We start from the raw sequence: 22,589 nt of genomic DNA on the forward strand, positions 1-22,589 counted from the left end.
GGGGGGGGGGGAGAGCAGGAGTACCATGTCCTCGTGAGCAGGTGGGAACTTCTCAGCCACCAGCCTGGCCTCAGACCACCTAATGCCTGTCACTGCTTTCTCGCCTGGCCTAACTCAAGAACCCTTGAATATGGAGCGCTTTAGGGAAAATTTCCAAAGAAATGGCCTCGGGGAAGGATTTCTGTTTCTGAAGGGCTGTATCAAAAAGGTCTGGGTAAACACGAAGTCCCCCAAAGCTGATCGTGAAGGACTTTAAACCTGGCATCGTGGTACTCTGAGGGGGGTGGGGGGTGTCACCTCCCCCAAAACTGCCCAAGAGCTCCCGAAAGGGAGGAAACCACATGGGCAAAGTGCCAGAACCGGGTCAAAGCAGGGTCCCAGCCCTGGTATCTGGGGGAAGGACAACACCGGGACTCTTATCTAGATGGAGTTGCCACACGCCCGCCAGGGGTCAGGCTCCGTGCCTTCCTCTCAGATAGTCCACAGGGCCACCCTCTCCCCGAAAGATGAATGAAGACACTGGTATTTAGAGAACTAAAGCCACTGGGCTGGGCTGTGTACCCCGAGTGGGAGGGGGTCTCAGAACTGGCCCCAGCCTGCCGTATTCCATACCAAGGAGATAGGTGCAGTGATCATACATACTCTCTCCATCAACACATCCCAGGTCTATTCTCCCATCTGCAAAACAGTGCTGAAGAGGTCAGGAGGGTACTGAAGAGGTCAGGAGGGTTATTCAAAGGGCTTGAAAGGTGGAAAATGTCCCATACAGACACAATACATCCCCACTCCAGCCTCAGGTCTGTGCCTCCTCCCTGGTTAATGTTGTTTAGTCGCTAAGTCGTGTCTGACTCCATGGACTGTAGCCCGCCAGGCTCCTCTGTCCATGGGATTTCCCAGGCAGAAATACTGGAGTGGACTGCCATTTCCTTCTCCAGGGGATCTTCCCGACCTAGGGACTGAACTTGTGTCTCCTGCATTGGCAGGAAGATTCTTTACCACAGAGCTAAGTGGAAAGCCCCCTGCTTAACAATACTCTGTGCAAAAAAGCTTTCTTCCCACCCCTTCTTTCTGGTTTTCTTTGTTCTCAATGACAGATGAGAGTGTGCATATCTTGACAATTGTCAGTGTAGCCTCCAACTCCTTTGGAGAAGGCAATGGCACCCCACTCCAGTACTCTTGCCTGGACAATCCCATGGACGGAGAAGCCTGGTGGGCTACAGTCCGTGGGGTCGCACAGAGTCAGACACGACTGAGTGACTTCGCTTTCACTTTCAAGACTGGGCGCAGCCCAAGTGCAGCTCCCCTCCATCAGAAACACAAACTCAGCTGGTGGTCCCCTCAAGCCATCACGGGGAGGCTGGACACAGCAGAGGCAGTGCAGGGTGCCCACCCCAGGGCCTTTGACTGTGTTGTTCTGCGACAACATTCCAACAGTCACGAGTCCTATCTGAGGAGCCTGGTTCCAGGCCGAGTTTGTGTGTTTCACAAATTACATCATCACATCCTCAGGTCATTCTGCGGGGCTGCTGGTTCCATCATTACCTCTGTTTTAGAGTCTGAGATTCAAGAGGGTCATTCACTCACTTTGTCACTCTGGAGTCAGACTCTTTCAGCTCTGGACACAGCAAGTGGAGTGGTTTGGGATAAAGCTTGGGTGGAAGCATCAGGAATAAATCTATGAGACGTGCAAGCACACACTGGCTGCTATGTTGCCGGGTTGCTATAAGAAGTAGCAACTGTTAAATATTTATTAAGCACCTACTATACAGCAGGAACTAGGAATAAATGTGAACACAAGATGACACGGCCTCTGATCGTCTGGAGATTACAGCCCAGAGGGGAAACAGACATTAACTGCTTTACCCCAGCTAAAACTGGCTTCTCAATTTGGGGCTCCTCCGGGGCTCTGGATAGAATCCACAGGAATGTGTTCATTTGGATGGGAAAAAGATACATTTTTATTTTTGCTAATCTCTAACTACAATTTAGCATTTCCTTATATTTCAAATGTTGGAAACTGCTGTAGTGTCAGCAGAAACTGTGTGACATCACCAATAGAAATCAGATACATTCCTATTTGATTGCAGTTATTGCTAATACTTCAAATTTTCCTTCGTGTTCATTATTATTTTGAAATTATAATGGTTATTAGATTTGCTGCAAGGTTTTATAATTGAATGTCTTCATCAAGAAACAGATCAATTATTATGTTACAATTAAAAATTACTTTCATATTATCTGAGGATAATTGGCTTCTTCAGTAATCGATCGAAAACCATCAGTATGAGAAGTCTAGAAGTCTATGGGATTCACCCGCTCATGGCTTAAAGAGTCCATGGCATCAAAAAGGTTAAATACTCCCAGCAGTAGGGAGTATGTGATTACATGCTTTTAAGGGAAATGTCATAGTCACTCTGTAAAATGGTTTAATAAAGAACTATGACCTAGATTTGAGAGACTGGTTAGGAAAAGCTGACCAAGCACAGTGATACTTGAACTGAAATCTGAACAATGATTAGGTATTTATAATACGAGCAGGAAGGGAGGAAACTTACATATGGATGACAGAAAAAGAGCTTGTGCAAAGTCCCTGAGGTAGGAAAATTGGGAAGAATGCTACCATGACTTGGCAAGCAGAGAATGAGGAGGAAGATGGTGGAGACCCAGGTCTCAAAGGAAGTAAGTGTGTGGATCTGAGTCCATCCCTGCCAGCTCTGACTCGAGGACCACTTTCTCAAGATGTGGGAGACCCCAAGTTCCCCCAAGCATGAAAACAACTGTTTTCAAGTTTTAAATCTATGCTGTCTTAAATCATGCAAACTCTAACCTGTTACAATAGAAAATATATATATATATTGGTCTTTGCCACGGGTTCCTGGCACATAGTTCCTAAAACCTTGTAATTTCCCAAGTAATACTAGAAATATCTCTTAGTCTTTTCAAAATTTCCTTTCAAAATCGTTCAATTTATTTAAACCAAAAAACAAAACAAGCAAAAACTAGCTCACTTCTTTTTCCCACCCCAAACCTCACCCCTGTCAGTTCCCTGTATCTATGTCCTTGGTTTTTGTTTTCACATATAAATGAGATCATATGGTATTTATCTTTCTCTGTCTGACTTATTTCTCTTAGCATAATGCCTTCAAAGTCCACCACCCCCATGCGCATGCTAAGTCGCTTTAGTTGTGTCAGACTCTTCGTGACCCTATGGACCAAAGCCTGCTATGCTCCTCTGTCCATGGGATTCTCCAGGCAAGAACACTGGAGTGGGTTGCCATGCCCTCCTCCAGGGGAACTTCCAGACCCAGGAATCAAACCCAGCTAACTTATGTCTCCTGCATTGGCAGGAGGGGTTTTTTTTTTTTAAGGTGTAATTAACATTTGCATAAAAATGATTTATTTATTTATTTTGTTTTGTTTCCCCATTTATTTTTATTAGCTGAAGGCTAATTACTTTACAATATTGTAGTGGTTTTTGCCATACATTGACATGAATCAGCCATGGAACTATATATGTTCCCCATCCTGATCCCCCCTCCCTGCAGGTGGGTTTTTTAACCACTAGCGCCATCTGGGAAGCCCTTGAACGTTCACCCATGCTGTTGCAACTGGCAAGATTTCATTCTTCTCTACAGCAGAATACTATTCCATTGTAAATAAATAAATATATATTAAATATATATATGTGTATACACACACACACACATTTTCTTTATCCATTCATCTTGAATTCGGGTGCTAGAGAAGACTCTTGCAAGTCCCTTGGACAGCAAGGAGATCAAACCAGTCCATCCTAAAGGAAATCAACCCTGAATATTCACGGAAAGGACTGATGCTAAAGTTGAAGCTACAATACTTTTGCCACCTGATGGGAAGAGCCAACTCATTGGAAAAAACCCTGATGCTGGGAAAAAATGAAGATGGAGGAGAAGGGGAGAAAAGAGGACAAGATGGTTGGATGGCATCACCGACTCAATGAACAAGAGTTTGAGCAAGCTCTGGGAGATGGTGGAGGAGAGCGCTAGTGTGCTGCAATCCAAAGAGCTGGGCATGACGTTTTGTTGTTGAACAGCAACAATCAATAGTCACTTAGGTTGTTTCCATATCTTGGGTATTTGTAAATAATCCAATGAACACGAGGGTGGATTTACCTTTTTTAAGTTAGTGGTTTTGCACCCCATGGACTGCAGCCCACCAGGCTCCCCTGTCCATGGGATTCTCCGGGCAGGAATGCTGGAGTGGGTTGCCATTTCCTTCAAGAGATACCTGGTCTCCTGCAGTGCAGGCAGATTCTTTGCTCTCTGAGCCATCAAGGAAGACTTATGTGTATATATATATATACACACACATATATATGTATATATTCATTTTTCTTTTTCATATTCCTTTCTATTATAGTTTAATACAAGATATTGAATATAGTTCCCTATGATGTATTGTAGCACTTTGTTGTTAATCTATTTTATATATAATAATTTGTATTTGCGAATCCCAAACTCCTAATTTGTACTTTCTCCTATCCTCTTTTCTCTTTGGTAACCATAAATTTGTTTTCTATGTCAAAAATAAATAAATAAATAAATAAATTTAAAAAAAAAAAAAAAAAAAGTTAGTGGTTTTGTTTTCTTCAAACAGAGAGGAAAACACACCCATACCCTGGGAGAGTGAGCACACCCAAAAGCAGTGACAGAAGGTCCTGTGCTGGGACCTGCTCAGACCTCACCCCGTGTCTCCCGTCACCTCTGTTCATCTGCCACCTTTGTCACACCTGTCAAAAAACTGGCAAACATGTCTCCCTCAGTTCTGTGAGCCTCGCTAGCAAATTAATCAAAGCAGAGGAGAAAACAATGTGAATCCCCAGTTTTTTTAACCAAATCAGACAGTAGTTATGGGTAGTCTGGGAATCCGCTCCTTGGTGGCTGGCATCTGAAGTGGGGTGGGAGCAGTCTTGTGGGCCAGAGGCCAGGCAGTGTGAGAGCTGGGTTACATGGTAGGACACTCAGCTGGTGCTACAGAGAATTACTTGTTGTGGCGAAACCCCTGCCCCTACATTTGATGACCCGGAATGAAGGATTCTGCCTAAAGGGAAAGGAGAAACACCCAGGAGGTGGAGAACCTAGCCAGGAGGGAGAATGCAGTTTTCCTAACACACCCTTAGGGTTCTTTTCTTCGTCACCCAATGGCATCCTCCCTATTCCCTCGAACAAGCTTTGATGCATTAACACAATGCAGTTTCTCGGTCAACAACTGAGTACCAGAAGCTTTGTGGCAACTACCATGGGAGATAGCAAACCGGAAAACTTCCTCATCCCATCGGTTGTCTGCATGGTGTGTATGATGGAGTCACAGGCTCAAAACATGTCAGGGGACTTCCCTGTGGTCCAGTGGCTAAGACTCCACATGACCAGTGGAGGGGGCCCAGGTTTGATTCCTTGTCAGGGAACAAGATTCCACATGCCTCAACTAAAACTTCCGCATGCCACAAATAAAAAAAGATCCTGCATGCCACAATCAAGATTGAAGATTCCGTGCAATGCAGCTAAGACCTGGCACAGCGAAGTAAATGAATAAACAAATATTAAAACAACAACAACAACAACAACAAAAAACCCAGCAGCAGCAGCCTGAGTCCTCCAAACACGCAGGTTTGACTTTCCCACATTCTGCTCGTCCGGACCTCTCCCTCTTCCTTGGAGTCTTTGTGTCTGCATGATATCCGTCTTCCTCTGAGAGCTAAAGGCCAGGGGAGGAACCTCTGTCCTGTGCAGGAAATAGCATTGTTCAGCTTGGTGCTAAGGGAGGTGGCCAAGTTCAGAGTGATGCATCATCCCAGTCCTGCCTAAGAAAAGCTGCCTCTCAGACCCTGGGTGCAAGGCTGGATTCCATGTGCCCGAGAGCCCTTCCCTCCGTCCCAACAATAATGTGCTGTGCTTGCCGGCCAAGAGGGCACAGTGGACCTACCCTGCTTTAACTGAGCACAGCATGCTTTCTCCATGGTACCTCTTAACTTCACCTGCAGTCTTGCTCTAGTCACGGGCTGCAACGGAGGGTCAGTACCATAAAGCAGGCTGCAGGCTTGAGGTGGGCAAATGCCCAGTGCCCTGAGGCTGAAGTTGGGCCTTCTCCTGACTAGCCTCCTAGTTTCCACAGTTGACATGATGTTATGGTCTCGTTTATCATGAAGAAACATCTGACTCATTGGAAAAGATGTGGATGCTGGGAAAAATTGAGGGCAAGAGGAGAAGAGGGCAACAGAGGATGAGATGGTTGGATGGCATCACCATCTCAATGAACATAAGTTTGCGCAAAGTCTGGGAGATGGTGAAGAAGAGGAAAGCCTGGAGTGCTGCAGTTCGTGGGGTCATAAAGAGGCAGACAGAACTTAGCGACTGAACAACAAAAGCTGTCCTCAGTACTGGGAGTCTTTTCTAAACACCACCCAGGATCTAAGACCCCACGAGCTATCTTCTTAAGTGATCCCAGTGGCCATGTCAACAGAACAACTAGTGAGCCACACTGATGTGTTTAGCCAGGCTTTTATTTAAATCTTTGATTCTAGATGACTAAGACTCTACAAGTCACAGCGCTTTATTCCTTTGCTTGAATTTGGTCCTTAAAGTAGCTTTCCTCTTAGAATTAGGTATCACTCAGGTACCAACTCTATCTAAAAGGAGTGTTCTGGCTCTCACGTTACCAGATCTGAATCTGATTCCTGGCACCTGTATTTCTTACTTGTTTTGGCTCAAGGAAGCCACTGGATGTGCTCCACTGGTTGAATTCCAACCTTGTATCAATCCCTAGATGTGGCACCTGTACCAACAGGTCATTTGGTAAGGATGGCCCTCTCTGGTCTGGTCCAGGGTCTTCCACACCTGAGGACTGGACTCAAGCAACCCCACCTGGCCTTGGGTAAGAGGACCCAAGAGATCAGAAATGCCACTTACATTGGAGAAACCAGGATGTGATCAAGCAGTGCTCTGAGTGGGCCCCAGGGGGGAAATCACCTGCACAGCATTTGGGAGCAACAGCCCCACTTCTGACTCCTAGCTACCCCATCCCCACCCCTGGGCACACAGATCCATATGCTCCGAGGAGATGGGCTTCTAGATGAATGGTGAAAACCAACAGTTTGAGATGCTCAGTACACTCCTCATGGAGAAGGCTCCTCTCTTCTCAGAAGCCAGTTTTGCATGAAAACCACGGGGCTCCGTCCACTTCACAGACAATACTTGTTAGCACTGTGTCGATGGGCAGATAGCACCTTCTCTCCCACAGACGCACATGTGACATGGGCCATGATGCTCATGTGGGTCCAAGCCAATGCTTTGGGATCACAAAACCAGTCCCAAGAGGACCCAGGAGTGAAGCCAGGAACTGTGAAGACCCCTGGCTGTGCTTAGAAAGAAAGAGGAAAAGATGGGGACTTCCCTGGTGGCCTGGTGACTAAGACTCCATATTCCCAATGCAGGGGGGCCCAGGCTGGGTCCCTGGTCAGGGGACTAGATGCCACATGCTACAACTAAAGAGTTCACATGCCGCAACTAAAACCCCCACGGGCTGTACCTAAGACCAAGTGCAGCCAAATAAATAGATAAGTCTTTTTTCTTTTTAAGTGACAGAAAATGATTCCAGAGGCCTCACCGTGGGCTCCCGCCCAGTGTCTTTACACACAGTCTCAGGCGCTGGGGAGTGACTGCACTGCTTATGCCCTGAAAAAGCCAAGGGTTCAGGCCATGTTCCTTGTACCTAAAGAAAAATCAGCCTCAAGGAGCCTGTGTTTGCTCATGGAAGAATGAATGGGAGAATGGAGCAGACAAATCATCTGTCTCCCAGCTACCTTCCTCGCATGACTCCGCGGGGACGCACGCAGGCATCTCGGCACCTCCTGCTTCTCGGGCTGTGAGCCGCTAGTTAGCGACAGAAAGGGGAAGTATGTTGCTCTGGGAGGAAGGATGCTGGTGGCCTTTATTCACTTCCAGGTTGTGGTACACAGCGTCGACACAAACAAACCCAATGTCAGAGAAGGTTTTTTCTAGAGGGCAGAGAAAAGCTGAAGCTGTAGGAGGGTGGTTATGTCGGCCCTGAAGGTGAAACTCTGCCTACCTGCCTGGAGATAGAAGATTCAGTAATTAGGGAATATCTATAACGTGTGAAAATGATAAGACAGCCGAGAGCATCTGGTACCAGTACCAGCTCAACAGCTTCCAGACCATAAAGTGGATCTGCCTGGAAGCATCCTGACACCAGCGCCTGACTCATTCGGTGCCTCCTTCCTCTGCTTTTGGCAGCGGTGGAGGAGTTGGGCAGCGTGGTTGTTCTTGGGACTGAGAGGAAAGCCTTCTTTGCATGGTGGTGTCACGCCGTTCCAAATCCTAGAGGCTTTTCTGATTTCAGGTCCTGGGAAAGGTGTGAAGTGCTCAGTGGCTAAGTTGTGTCCGACTCTATGCCACCCAGTGGACTGTAGCCCGCCAGGTTCCTCTGTCCGTGGGATTCTCCAGGCAAGAATACTGGAGTGGGTTATCATTTCTTCCTCCAGGGGATCTTCCTGACCCAGGGATCTGCACATGCATCTTCTGAATCTCCTGCACTGCAGGCGGATTCTTTATCGTGGAACTACTGGGGAAGCCTGGGAGAGGCGTGGAACCCTACTCCAAGTGCCTGGCCATGCTCCCCCCATTACAGCACCTGGTCTGGGCTAGATTATAAATGCCTCAACTGTGCCACCTCTTGTAGCAAGAATTCTTTTACTCCTGGCCACTTGGCATGTATAGATTAGCTCCATCCATCCACCCATTCCAATATTTCCTGTGGAGCTAACAGTGAACACTGCACCCTCTCTCTAACAAAGAAAAACCAACACAAAAGAAAAGAACAATTTTACCACTTATGGAGCTTATAAGGTAGTGGGAGAGCTAGGTATTAGGGGGAAAAAAATACACAAGTGAATGTAAAATTTTGATGTTGAAAAGTGTTACAAAAGAAACGTACCAACGCCTTGACAGTGTCTGGACTGAGGTACACTGTCTCACTTAAAAGTCAGGGAAGGAAATGTGATTATTAGCTCCATGCTACAGAAAGGAAATGGAGGCTTAGATATTTACTAGAGCAAAGACATGTAGGAGTAAACGATTGGCCTGGAATTTGAGTCCAGATGTGCTTGACTTCAAAATCTACATTCGTACCCACTGGCCTTATATCATCTCCCCATTCATTCATTCAACGAACAGTAACTGTTTGCTCATGTTTTAGGAACTGTGTCAGGTCCTGTTGATTCAAGGATGCACAGAATCTTCAGTCTAGGAGGCTCTACCATCCCCATCAGGTGGGTTCCCTGACTCTCCCTGGGAGCAACCCAGTGATCAAAGCCTCAGTAGCCCCTGCCTTGAAGACTCAAGATAACCTGTCAAAAGTAAGCCAAGCGGATAAAGAGAGTCCAGTGATTCCTTTCAGGAAGATAAGCCTGATCTTTAGGAAGGGTATCTGATTGCCGCAAGGACGTTTAGTTTTAAAGCTCACTCATTCAGAGAAAGAGTAATAAACTGTGCTGCTCCAGCCACCTGATGACATTTAAAAACAGAGGCCACTGCTTGTGGATCCACATGGGAGCTGGCAGTCCCTCGTGAAATAGAAAGAACACTGCATCTGAACACAAAGGGATCTGGGTTCACATCTCTACTCTACGTCCTTGCTGGGAGGCTCTGGATGACCACCTGTTCTTTTGGAATCTTAGATACCTCATCTGTTAAACAATAACACTGCATTTCTCTCTTTACTTGCCCCCACCAGCCCTCCATCCAAAGTGTTAGTAAATATTAGAGACTCTATGACAAAATGCAACCCTAACAGATGACTTTTACCTTCACTTGGATCGCCCTCATCCAACCAATATCATTCTGCCAGGAGTATTTCTATCGGCCTTCTGCTGTCTTGCCAATTTCTCCCCACGTCCACTGCAAACATTCCTCACCTAACAGTCAGCAATGAGTTTAAAAACCTGGTCAGGTGGTTCCACAGCCCTGCTTAGCACCCTTCAAAGGCATCGCACCGTTATAAGAATATCGTCTTAAGTCTTCCCTTACCAAGGGAGGTCTTTCGAGATTTCACCCTCACTGGTTCCTATGCCTCAGGCAGGGCCTGTGCAAAGGACTTTTCCCTCTCAGAACTTCGTAGACTAGCCCACCAGTTGGACCACAGAGAAGGCTGAGTGCTGAAAAATTGATGTTTTCAAACTGTGGTGCTAGAGAAGACTCTTGAGAGTCCCTTGGACTGCAAGGAGATCAAATCAGTCAATTCTAAAGAAAATCAACCCTGAACATTCACTGGAAGGACTGATGCTGAAGGTGAAGCTCCAATACTTTGGCCACCTGATGCGAAGAGCCAACTCGTTGGAAAAGACCATGATGCTGGGAAAGACTGAAGGGCAGGAGGAGAAGGGGATGACAGAGGATGAGATGGTGGGATGACAGAGGATGAGATGGTTGGATGCCATCACCGACTCAATGGACGTGCAAATTCTGGGAGACAGTGAAGGACCAGAAAGCCTGGAGTGCTGCAGTCCATGGAATCACAGAGTTAGACACAACTGAGCAATAGAACAGTCACTCTATCCAGAGAAGCTTGCTTCCCCATGGCCTCACTACACTCTGCCACTCCCAGCAAACCACTCGATCTTATCTGCAGAATAGCTTTATCATTGGCTGACCTGTTCGTTTCTTTCTTTGCCTTAAAACTTAAGCTCCATAAGAGACTCTTCTCCCTTGCGCAGCCTTATGTCTACTGCCTAATACTTGTTCATAGCAGATGCTCAACAAATATTTGATAAATGAATGTGAATCCTGACAGAGGCTGTTTTGAGGATTAAATAAAACATACATGAATCGAAAAGGCCAGTATAGCATCTGGTCCATGAAAACCCCTATGTAGCCTTTTAAATCATAGGTGCAGCAGGCATAGCTCCTAGAGAAAGCTCTGCATTGTAGATGAAGTTGCCTGAGACATGAAAAGAAATTCACTGCCTACAAACACGAGCCTGAAGTAGTTAAAGCTATGTTAGATGTCAACTATCAACTTCATGCCAACCAATCAAAGGAAACTTATACCAACGCTCTACCTATTCACATAAAGTTATTCATCATGGGACATCTGAGCATGTAAAAGTGTTTGATAGAACATGGCATGACCTTCAACAGTATGAGAACCCAGAGTTTGAGAGAACAGCATTGAAACATATACATTACCATATATAAAGTAGATATCCAGTGGGGGTTTGATCTGTGACACAGGGAACCAAAGCCAGTGCTCTGTGACAGCCTAGAGGGATGGCGTGGGTAGCGTGGTGGGAGGGGAGAGCAAGAGGGAGGGGACACGTATATATCTATGGCTGATTCATGTTGATGTATGGCAAAAACCATAATATTTTAAAGCAATTACCCTCCAATTAAAAAAAGAGTATGAGAAGCCAGGATGTTGGAGATTCTTAAAAAACCAGCCACCTATTTTTTTTTTCACTTCTTTCTTAATCACTTTCAAGATGGGCATGGCAACCCACTCTAGTGTTCTTGCCTGGAGAATCCCCATGGACAGAAAAGCCTGGTGGGCTACAGTCCATGGGGTCACAAAGAGTCAGATACAGCTGGGCCACTAAGAACAAGAGAACAGCAATTACCCTCCAATTTAAAAAAAAAGAAGAAAAAAGTATGAGAACCCAGGATGTTGGAGAGTCTTAAAAAACCAGCCTTATTTTTTTTCTTTTTGCTTCTTTCTTAATCACTTCCAAGAATAAAAAGTAACAGCTAGTAATACTTTTCCAAAAAAGTAAAAGTGAAAGTTGCTCAGTCATGTCCAACTCTTTGTGACCCCATGGACTATATACATCCATGGAATTCTCCACAGCAGAATACTGAAGTGTGTAGCTGTTCCCTTCTCCAGGGGATCTTCCCAACCCAGGGATTGAACCCAGGTCTCCCACACTGTGGACAGATTCTTAACCCGCTGAGCTACCAAGGAAGCCCAAGAATGCTGGAGTGGGTAGCCTGTCCCTTCTCCAGGGGATCTTCCCGACCCAGGAATCGAACTGGGATCTCCTGCATTGCGGACAGATTCTTTACCACCTGAGTTACCAGGGAACCCACTTATAAAGGAAGACAGGTAACAATCTTCTAAAGGGCTGCATTTAAAATGTTATTTTCCTTATACTTCTCTATGTTGAAACTTTTTAGAAGTACCAAGGTAACTTTTGGGAAAAGTTTCTGGGAGGGCAGCTGCCTACAAAGGAATTAAGTGTTCATATCAGAATTTCCTTTATGAAGATAAAGTGATTCAAGCTCATTAATCTGGTGAGTGAAAATGATTAAACTGAAAATAGAACAACATTAATATTTTCTCCCAAAATAGCAGAAAACCATGATTTCAATGTCAAGTTCTTTTGAAAAGCAACCATGGATTTACTTTGTTGTTTGCTAATTTGGGTGGAAAACGGGATGCTCTTTCTCTATGTGTTCTGATTTAAAATCGGCTAGTTACTTAGGCATTCTCACACTGGTACATGTCCTTAAAAACTGCCTTTTAACCAAGATAGGAAGCAATCTTTAGCACTAAAAATATAACTAACAAAGAGATTCCTCATTCAGCAAAAAAAAAAAAAAAAGCAAAAATCATTCTCCAAAAACCACAGCAGTGGCTTTAGGAGACTGGATGGGACCCTGGCAGCTCACTGTCCTCTTCCTTTGCTTTTATTACATTATACAGTGTCACTTTAATTAAGCCATCAAATCACATTATCAGATCAAGTGCTTTTGATTCCACTGTGGTTTGAACAGGTTTCGTTACATTAATAAACCATATGTTTCATGTTGTTGGAAGGAAAGTTATTTTTCTCTGTTCACTGTTCCAAAAGTCTTTACAATAGACAGTATTTAGCACTTAATCACCGACGTGCTTTTCCATGTGCTCGGGATGTGTTAAGAGCAACTAAAATGACAGCCCATTAAATCTGAAAGTCTATCCAAGTTATTTACCGACAAAGGGCAGAGTGGTGACTTGGATGTCCCGTGAACAATCCACTGAGTCTAAATATTGTTTCCATTTCCTGGAAACTAAAGCTTTATATATTTTTTTACAGATGATATCCATTCTAAGTCTGTCTCAGGCATCAATACAATATTAGGATGAGTTCTCCCCGTCTTTGGGTGTCGGGTGCGGCCATGCATCTCCTGCTTGGGTCTGAGAGCTTGATTCTGCTTGTTCGGTTCCAGCATGTCGGATCATGCTGACAGAAGGGCAGGACGGGGGCACCTTAACTCAGGCAGCTCCCACAGTGCTGCTCAATGAACACCAGCTGATGATCACAGCCAGGGAATGAGGGAGGTGGGGCTCAGTCTACTGAGGCTCTGCTCACACATCTGGAGTGGAAGATGAGCAGATCTTAGGGTGGACTGGCCAGTGAATGGTTACCAAGCTGATAAACCTCTTGCAGTGTCTTGGAAAGGCAGAACCAAGCCATGGACACTGGCACAGTCATGGCCACCATGAAAATACCTTCAAACACGCCTAAGACTGGATTTCTTCACCTAAGTCTGAGCCATCCCCGAGAGCAGGGGTAGGTAAACTATTGTTCTGTGGCTAAATCTGGACTGCCACCTATTGTTACAGATAAAGTCTTTTTAGAAGACATTTTCTACACCTACTCATGTATGTGCTGCCTACAGCTGCCTTGATGCTACAGAGGCAGAACTGAGAAGTTGCAACAAGAGATCACGTGGCCCAATATCTGGTCCTTAATCAAAAAAGGTTACTGGGTTTCCCTGGTGACTCAATGGTAAAGAATCCACCCGCCAGTGTAGGAGACATGGGTTCAATCCCTAATCCAAGAAGATTCTACATTCCACACAGCAACTAAGTAAAAGTGTCACAACTACTGAGTGTACACTCTAGACCCCTGGAGCTGCAACTATGAAAGCCCACATGGCCTAGAGACTTTGCTCTCACTAGAGAAGCCACTGTGATGAGAAGCCCATACATTGCAACTAGAGAGTAGCCCTCACTTGCCACAACTAGAGAAAAGCCCACACAGCAATGAAGACGTAGCACAGCTAAAAATAAATAAATAAAGGGGGTCCTCCTTTGTATTGGCTTTTCTCTACTCAGATCACTAAGCTCAATAATTGAAGCGGTCCAGGATTCCTGATAATTGCCAGCACTGGTGACTGGCTTTCAGCCTTTGGTGCCATGGAAACACCTGAGTTTTCTTGGTGGAATACCAGGAGGAGCATTTGGTCATGTGGACCATAGTTCTATGACATTTGAAACAAATAGAAAGATCATTTAAATGCAAGGGATGGAAGGAAGTTCCCTGGTGGTCCAGGGGCTAAGACTCTGCGCTCCCAATATAAGGGGCCTGGGTCTGATCCCTGGTTCAGGAACTAGGTCCCACATGCTGCAATTAAAGAGTCCACACACTGCAACTAAAAGACCTTGCATGCAACAACTAAAGATTCCACATGATGCAACTAACCACAAACAAGACCCGGCACAGCCAAGTAAATAAACACATACATAAATATTAAAAAAACAAACAGGGACATCAGTAGTCATCAGGAAAGTGCAAATCAAAACTAGAAAGATACTATTTCATATCCATTAGGATGACTACAACAAAAAAGATATATAACAAGTGTTGGTGAAGATGTGGAGAAATCAGAAGCTTCACATGATGCTGACGGGAATGTAGATTGGTACAGCTGCTTTGGGAAAACTGTTTGGCAGTTCTTAAAAAAAAAAAAGCAAACATAGTTGCCCTATGACTCAGCAATTCTACTCCTAGGTTTATATTCAAGAGAAATGATAGCATACATCCAGACAAAAATATGAACATGCATGTGCAAAGCAATGATATTCATAATGAGCCAAAAGTGGGATCTATCAATTGACAAATGGATAAGCAAAATGTGGTATATCCATACAATGATGTATAGTTTGTTCATGAAATGAAATGAAATTCTGACACACATGCAAATATGGATAAATCTTGAAAATATGATTCTAAGTGAAAGAAGCCAGAGACAAAAAAGTCAAGTATTGGAGGATTCCATTTATGTGCAATCTCCATAACAGGCAACTCCATACAGACAAAAGGCACATTATTGGTTTCCTGGGCCTGGGCAGGACGCAGGCATGGGAGAAAAAGGAGTGACTGCTAAGAGGGATGGAATTTCTTTTGAGGGTGACAAGAAGTTCTGAAGTAGATCCTAGTGATGATCACATAGCTTTGTGAATACAAAATACCACTGAAGGGTACAATGTAAAAGAATAAACTATATGGTATGTGAATTGTGAAGTAATTAGCCTCCAACTAATAAAAATAAATTAAAAAAAAAACAGGAAAATATAACAACAAACACAAAAATAAAATTGAAGTCAAATCTCAAAAAAAAAAATCTCAATAAAGCTGTTATTTTAAAAAACAAATAGGGATACTATTCAGCAGCAAAAAGAAATGAGCTACTGATCTACAATATGGATAAATCCTAAAATCCTAAAGTCAAAGGCAGAGTTGAGGTTAGGAGAAAGAACTGACCGCAAACGGACATGAAGGAACTTGCTGGGGTGAAGAGAATATTCTAAGAGTAGATGTGGTGATGGCTGCACAGCTATGAGTTTGATAAAAACTACTGAATTGCACATTCAGTACACCTGAACTTTATGATATGTGAATTAGGCCTTGAAAAAAGTGTAAAAAAAAAAAATAGAAAACTTTCTTACATCACTGACAGAATTGTAAAGTGGTACATAGAGTCATTCTGGGAAACTGTTCAGTATCTAATCAGATCCAAACACACATGTTTCCTTCAGGCTGCAGTCATTTTACTACAGGGTGCGCATAACCAACAGAGATGCGTCCACATGCTGATTAAAAGGCATGTTCAAGAACTTCCCTTATGGCTAAGACTCCATGCTCCCAATGCAGGAGACCCGGGTTTGATCCCTGGTCAGGGAACTAGGTCGCAACATGCTTCAGTTAAGGGTTCGCAGGCCACAACTAAAAAGATTCCGTGTTTAGCAGCCAAGACCCGGCACAGCCAAGTAAGCAATTTAAAAAAAAAATTTCATAATTATCAACACATGAAAATAATCTACAAATTCATGTATATTAAAATGGATAAATTCAGGTACAGTCACACACTGAAATTCAGCAACAAGAACAAACTACAACTACGTGAAATAGCATAGGTGACTCTTCAAAGCAGTAAAAAGCAACAGAAGCAAGACATACAAAAGAACTTGGTGAACTGATTCTATTTATACATAATCGATCAGGAGGCAAGACTATGATCATGGTTATCCTTGGGAATGTGCAGTGACTAGGAATGGGGAGAAGAATGTGCTTTGGGAAGCTGATGTGATGTTAGTTTCTGGATCTGGGTGTGTCTCACTCAAGTATATTGAGTTTTTGAAAAGTCACCAAGTTGTATGCATACTGTGTGTGCACGTTTCTGTAGGTTACACTCCAACACTATGTTAAAAAAATTAAAAAGAAGACTGTCTACATCTCTGTCTCTAGAAGGATCACAAAACATTTTAATATTCAAACATCTTAAGAGGCAGCAATGGATGCACACCACGATCACTGTAACCTTATAAGATGAAGAACTAATTCCCTCTACCTAAGGATGGGTCCTTGGTTCTGCTCAAAATCAGAGAAAGCCCATTTGGTGGAGGATCCTGCCCACTCTGACAATTTAACACAATGGAAACCAGTGTCCTCTCTAATCTCCTTGGGTGAGAAGGACTATGTACCCTCTCTGCATAGCTGGTATATCAGATGCTCAAGCCCATTTATTAGGAAAGAACTTTGTAACTGTCATAACGTCAGCATCTCCAAGCTACCAGATCCTATACTCACTTGTGATAAAAATTCCCCATCCTCCGAATGCCCCACCTCTTGCAACACAGTCAGCCTTAGGAGTCGTCCTTTCCCCAAGCACGTTCTCTTGGGAGAAAGCTTTACAGTTTGGCCATTTGCTTTATTTTTTAACTTGGATTAAAAAAAAAAAAGCCAAATAAGGTTCTTCATGCCAGTCCAATCCAAGATATTTTACAGGTTTGCATGCTTCTCAACCTTCCTGCTGTTCCCAGTTGATAAATGATGCCCTTGACAAAGTGTCAGCCCCAAATTTGTTGACTCTCAAGTATGTCTTGATGGAACCTGGCCAGAGTAGCTTCTTCGCACAGTTGTCTGACAAAACTACACCGACAGGAAGGAGATGATCACATTGTTAAAACTCCCTTTCCTCTTCTTTCAGCTCTTTGCAGATACACGAGGCTGGAAAATGGGCTCATTCTTATCATCAAAAGGCACGTCAATGCAGTTATTTCTGGAATATCAACTCACTCCCCTTGTTCCTATAAAGGTCATATGCCAGTAAACTGGTGCGTTTTATTGGAGGTAGAGGTATGTACTCCTGAAATAAAGCCCCTGCATACAACTTATGATGCTAAAAATACCACAGTCTACTGTCAATAAGTGACACAAGCGCTTCCCGCATCACCCAAGCTCACTATTCCAAAGGAGAGAACTGACTTGGGCAAGACCCACCTCTTCAAACCCAAAGGAAATACCTTCTTTTTCCTTCCTCCCTTCCAAATACTGGGACTTTGACAAGCCTTATTCCTCCAAGGGTTTCCTGAGCTCCGTGATCTTATGACAAATCACAGAGCTTGAAGGTTGGGCTGTGGGGGTAGAATCAGACTTTCCAATTTCCTGGGAGAGAAACTCATGACCGTTTCCCATGAGAAAGGAGAAACGGGAAAAGATTAGGACACAAGCAAGTTATGAAACTTATGTTTATCAGACCCGGGAATTGAACTGTTTAACAATAGATTTAAAAGGTTACGTGATGTCTGGTGGAGGCTGACAGCTGGAGGGGGACTTCTTGCCTACTATGGAAGTTAGTATAAGAACGCTGAAGACTGGGGTGTTGAAAGCAAGTCTGAGGTCCTGATGTCTGAGCTCAGAGCCTAACACCTGATTGCAGCAGGGAAAGAGTTAAAAAGTAAGACACTAAAAAGCTTTAAGACATCAACGAGCTTGGTGCTGACGCTGCAAGGTCAAATTACAGAGAGAAGGACTGATATGTCGCTAGTCAAAAGGGCAGTTCTGAACATATCTATTTAACTGAAGTTATTCCCACAAATGCTTCTATTTATCACCCAGACAAGTCTCTTTTAGCAGAGAAACATGCTTTTAATGCCAAGTTCCAGTTCTTGGCTGGTTCCGAACTCCTTTTCACTTAAAATAATTTATGATAAGGAAATCTTCCTCTGGGCAAGGGCACTGAATCCAAATGTACCTTTAGAGGCTTCCGTCCCTAGTGGGTTTTCTAAGAAGTCTGTCATGTCGTGGTTCCAGGCGTCACGGACGGCAGACTTGTACACCACCCTGTTATTCAGGTCCTGCTGTGGCCGAAAGTTATTTCTCAGATATTCCACTGACTTGACGTGGTCTTGCTGCTCCGTGGTGAAGATGGAATAAAAAGCCTCGAGCTGAACAGAGAACCAGAGAAAAGGAGAAAAAAGAAATTTGGTTAGAAGGCTGCGTGGTCCAAAGCCAGGAGGGGTGATGAGAACACACAGTGGTGGGAGGTACCCGAAGTCGAGTGGGACAAACTCGGCCTGACACAGGTTGCCTGCTGGAATCACTGCCGATGGGCTTATCTGGCTGTGGATTCCTTTCTGTCAGCTGAAAAGGAAAGCACTTCATTGGAAGGTGCTTACAACTCTTGTAGCTCGTGTCTCAGACAAGAGGCTGGGTCTTTCTGAAGGAATCCCCCAGCCACCCCCACCCCAACCCCTGGCAAGAACTTCAGGATTACAGGAAGCAGCACAGAGTTATATAGTGAAACTGCTAAGTTTGAGACTCAGACTTCCTGGGTGGGAATTCTAGCTCCATGGCTCAACCACTCTGTGACGCTGAGAAAGTTGTTTAACTTCTCTTGAGCCTCAAATCTTCCTTGGTAAAATGGTGAGAATTACTGCAACATCGACCGGATAGGGTTTGGGTCAGCAGTAAATGAGATTATCCATGCGTGGTCATTAAAACAGTTCCAGGAACAGAAGAGCTTTAGAAATACTCACAATTTACCAATAATTCTTACTAAGTACCTCCTTATATACTAGGGATAGAGTTCAGCAGTTACTAAGTCACAAAGTTGACAAGCCCACAATGCACAGGTTAAACTACTGAAGTTCAACATTTACCGGATGGGTAATCATAAGCAAATTATTCAAGCTTTCTGTAACACAGGTTTCCTCATCTATAAAATGGATATGATACTAGTACTGCCTTTCTTAAGGTTGCTAAAAAGATTAAAATCTATGAAGCAGCCAGTAAGCCCATGGTAAATATTAGGTGTCATTATTATTAATATTACTAGGAAACATTTTCTTCAAGACTGCTATCTAAACTTTTAGGGGAAATCAAAGAAAAATTCAGGGCTCCAGGATCCTATTTATACTATCAAAAAGGATTCTTTGTGGCCCTCAACATTCTGCATGGCACAAAAAAGGTCATAGGGAATCTCTAAAACTAGTATAGATGAACCTATTTGCAAAGCAGAAGCAGACACAGAGGTAGAGAACACATGTATGTACAATAAGGGGTAAAGGGTGGCAGTGGGATGAACTGGGAAACGGGGAGACATGTATATACTACTACGCATAAAACAGGTAACTAATGAGCACCTACACAGGGAACTGTGCTCAATGCTCTGTGGTGACCTAAAAGGGAAGGAAGTCTTAAAAAGAGGGGATGTATGTATAAGTAGAGCTGATTCACTTCGCTGTACAGAGAAGCTAACACAACATTGTGAAGCAACTATACTCCAATAATTTTTTTTTTTTAAGAAAAGATCATTCTATTATATAAGAGGAAGAGAACAGGGGCTAAGTGACAGAGATTTGTTCTCAATGGACCACAAAGATACTCTTGTAACCAGAGAAATGAAGCATAACGTAAAATGTCCAGCCACCAAAATACCAACTTGAGCTGGGGTTAAAAATGAAATAAATAGAGAAACTGAATGAACGCTTTCTGGCCCAACCGGCTCCTTGAATGCCAAATCAGAATGCTTTCTGCAGGAGAGAATTACAAGGGGAAATGGTGTTAGAAAACCACTTCCCAAGCTGAGATGGAGTGGCTGCCCTAAACTTACAGGACCAGGAGGTGGTTAAGCCAATGGATAATAAGAGAATTGGGACCGGGATTTCTGGATGGGCGTCTTGAAGCCTGGAACGAACCCCAGTGTTTCTCTAACAGCCTCACAGAATGACAGAAAATGACTGGCTTACAGTCTGAAACTCCTCTCTGCATGAGAAGGCACTGAATTTACACCATCAAGAAAAATTATTTAAGTATACAGATTCATTTATCATTCCACCTCCTCTCCCAATTCTCTTGCACGTGGAAAGTGATAATAAACCATGAAACTTTTTCTGCTTTTTTTTCCAAGGGAATAGAAGCAGGGTGGTCTTTCATGCAAAAGTAGCCTGTTATTCCCCTTTTATTCTAGTTCTCTACAATTCATAGAACTTCTAACAACTCACGTGGTTGCTATTTAGAATTTGTCTTTCTTCCATTCTTCCTTCTGATGGGCCCTGTTTATGTATTATGAAGGGAGAAAGGCAATAAAAGCAGAATAATTAAGAAAACTGGACTGTTTACTCTGTCTAAAGGTGACCTATTCAGATGAAAATAATTGGAGGTGCTAAAAGGAAAAATCAGCTCAACCTAGCAAGGTGCACACACTTGGTAGAGACTACCAAAATCAGAACTGAAAGCGTCTCAAAGTGAGAGGAGCTTCAGGATTTTCTCAGAGAAAATAAGTCCTAAAAATTACATGAAAGGAATTAACAAAGACCTTCTGGAGGCAGTCAAGGGAAAGACCAACCAACGTGATGAAAAGGAAGGAGCACAATTCCGTGTGGAAAGGTTAAAGGAAGAGGAATTGTTTTGCCTGAAGAAAAGGCGAGTAAGGAGTAATTTGATTAAAGGCCTTATATGTGAAAGATGATGACCAGCTCTTATCCACATCCAGAGAAGGCCAAATAAGAGAAAATTGGTTTGCATTAAAGCCTTAAGAGACGTGAGTTGAATAGAGGAAGGAATTCCTTAACTTCAGGGTGATTTTTTTTTTCTTTCTTTTTTTTTTTTTTAAATTTTTATTAGTTGGAGGCTAATTACTTTACATCATTACAGTAGTTTTTGTTATACATTGATATGAATTAGCCTGATTTTTTTTTTTCAAAGAGCGGGCTGTCATACAGAGCAAGTAAGACCAGAAATTTTTTAGAAGGGACAGCCATCTGTCATCAAATTCCTTCATCTCTGGGATGCCAGGGAAGGATGGCCTGGGAGACTCTCAGCAACGTGACTCCAAGGTTTATTTATTCTCTTGAATACTTGCTTCCTTCGCAGCTCTCATTCAGTACTCCTGAGAAGTTTATTTCTGATGCCTCAGGAAAGAATCAGTCATACAACTGTAAAAAGGGGCAGGTTCTGAATTCAACACAGAAGTGATTTTGCTCCAATTGCTCTTACAGGCTAATGACATGCAGTGGCTTAAGCTCAGCCACATCCTTGTCATTAACTCAACTTGCCCCAAGATTTCAAAGGAAGGGCGTGATGGTTCTGAGAGTGAACTGATGACCTCGGCGATATTATATTGTCACCTGGATCACAGCTTGACAGTCGCATAAAAGAAGAAAAAAGGAGGACAAGCTTAGCAGGCTCATCAAATGTCCTTCGGTATTGGCTGCATTTATGGAAACGGTGTCACTCCACTCAGTTGGATAAAAATTGTCAGTGGCCTCTCCTGCTGGTGATGGGCATGCTTGGTCATTGAGTGGAAGCTCCCATGGTCTCCAGACTGACAAGGGGAACCTATATTTTTCACTTGGGCAGGAGGTCAGCGGTCATCTGGACCAGACAACTTCTGCAGCTCAACACACAGCTGCGGCATGTTGTTCCTCAGTCCTTAACCTTGCCTTGAAACCCACAGTTGCTAAAGGTAAACCTGACCACCAACGGGACCCTGAGTTTGTTGGATTCCATGGGCTGCCATTCACAGGACAGGCGACAAGAGCTGGGCGACAAGGCAGCCCATGTAAAGCACAAGACGTAGAATAAACTAAAAAGCTGCGTCTGTCCGACCTCTGATTGCTCCACCTCTGATTTGGTGTGGAATCTGTTCAGATCTTCTAGATCTAGTTAACTACATTCTTCTAGATCTAGCTAACACAGTGATCCTTCTCAAATACACCTTGGTCCAACACCTTTAGACAGGTATTGTCAGTAAACATTTTCCTGCCTGAAATAATTCCTGACACAGAAAAGGTACTCAGTAAATATTATTGTCACTAGTGCATGCATCAGTGCATAAGTCATGTCTGGCTCTTCTGTGACCCCATGGGCTGTAGCTCACTAGGTTCCTCTGTCCATAGGATCCTCCAGGCAAGAATACTGGAGTGGGTTGCCATTTCCTCCTTCAGGGGATCTTCACAACCCAGGGATCAAACCCAAGTCCTCTGCGTCTCCT

At 43.8% G+C, this 22,589-nt stretch overlaps 1 protein-coding gene across 5 annotated transcripts in view; it reads right to left on the minus strand.

Moving 5' to 3' along the window:
* The window catches only part of PTPRG (protein tyrosine phosphatase receptor type G), a 751,060-nt gene that overhangs the window by 120,564 nt on the left and 607,907 nt on the right, over window positions 1–22,589 (minus strand). For all 5 annotated transcript variants that reach the window (XM_070455761.1, XM_070455762.1, XM_070455760.1 and 2 more), the window contains one exon: window positions 18,348–18,540. In XM_070455761.1, the coding sequence (XP_070311862.1) occupies window positions 18,348–18,540 (193 nt within the window). The remainder of the gene's footprint in view (window positions 1–18,347; window positions 18,541–22,589) is intronic.

The sequence above is a fragment of the Odocoileus virginianus genome, chromosome 26, assembly GCF_023699985.2.
Source record: "Odocoileus virginianus isolate 20LAN1187 ecotype Illinois chromosome 26, Ovbor_1.2, whole genome shotgun sequence".
Classification (NCBI taxonomy): Eukaryota; Metazoa; Chordata; class Mammalia; order Artiodactyla; family Cervidae; genus Odocoileus; species Odocoileus virginianus.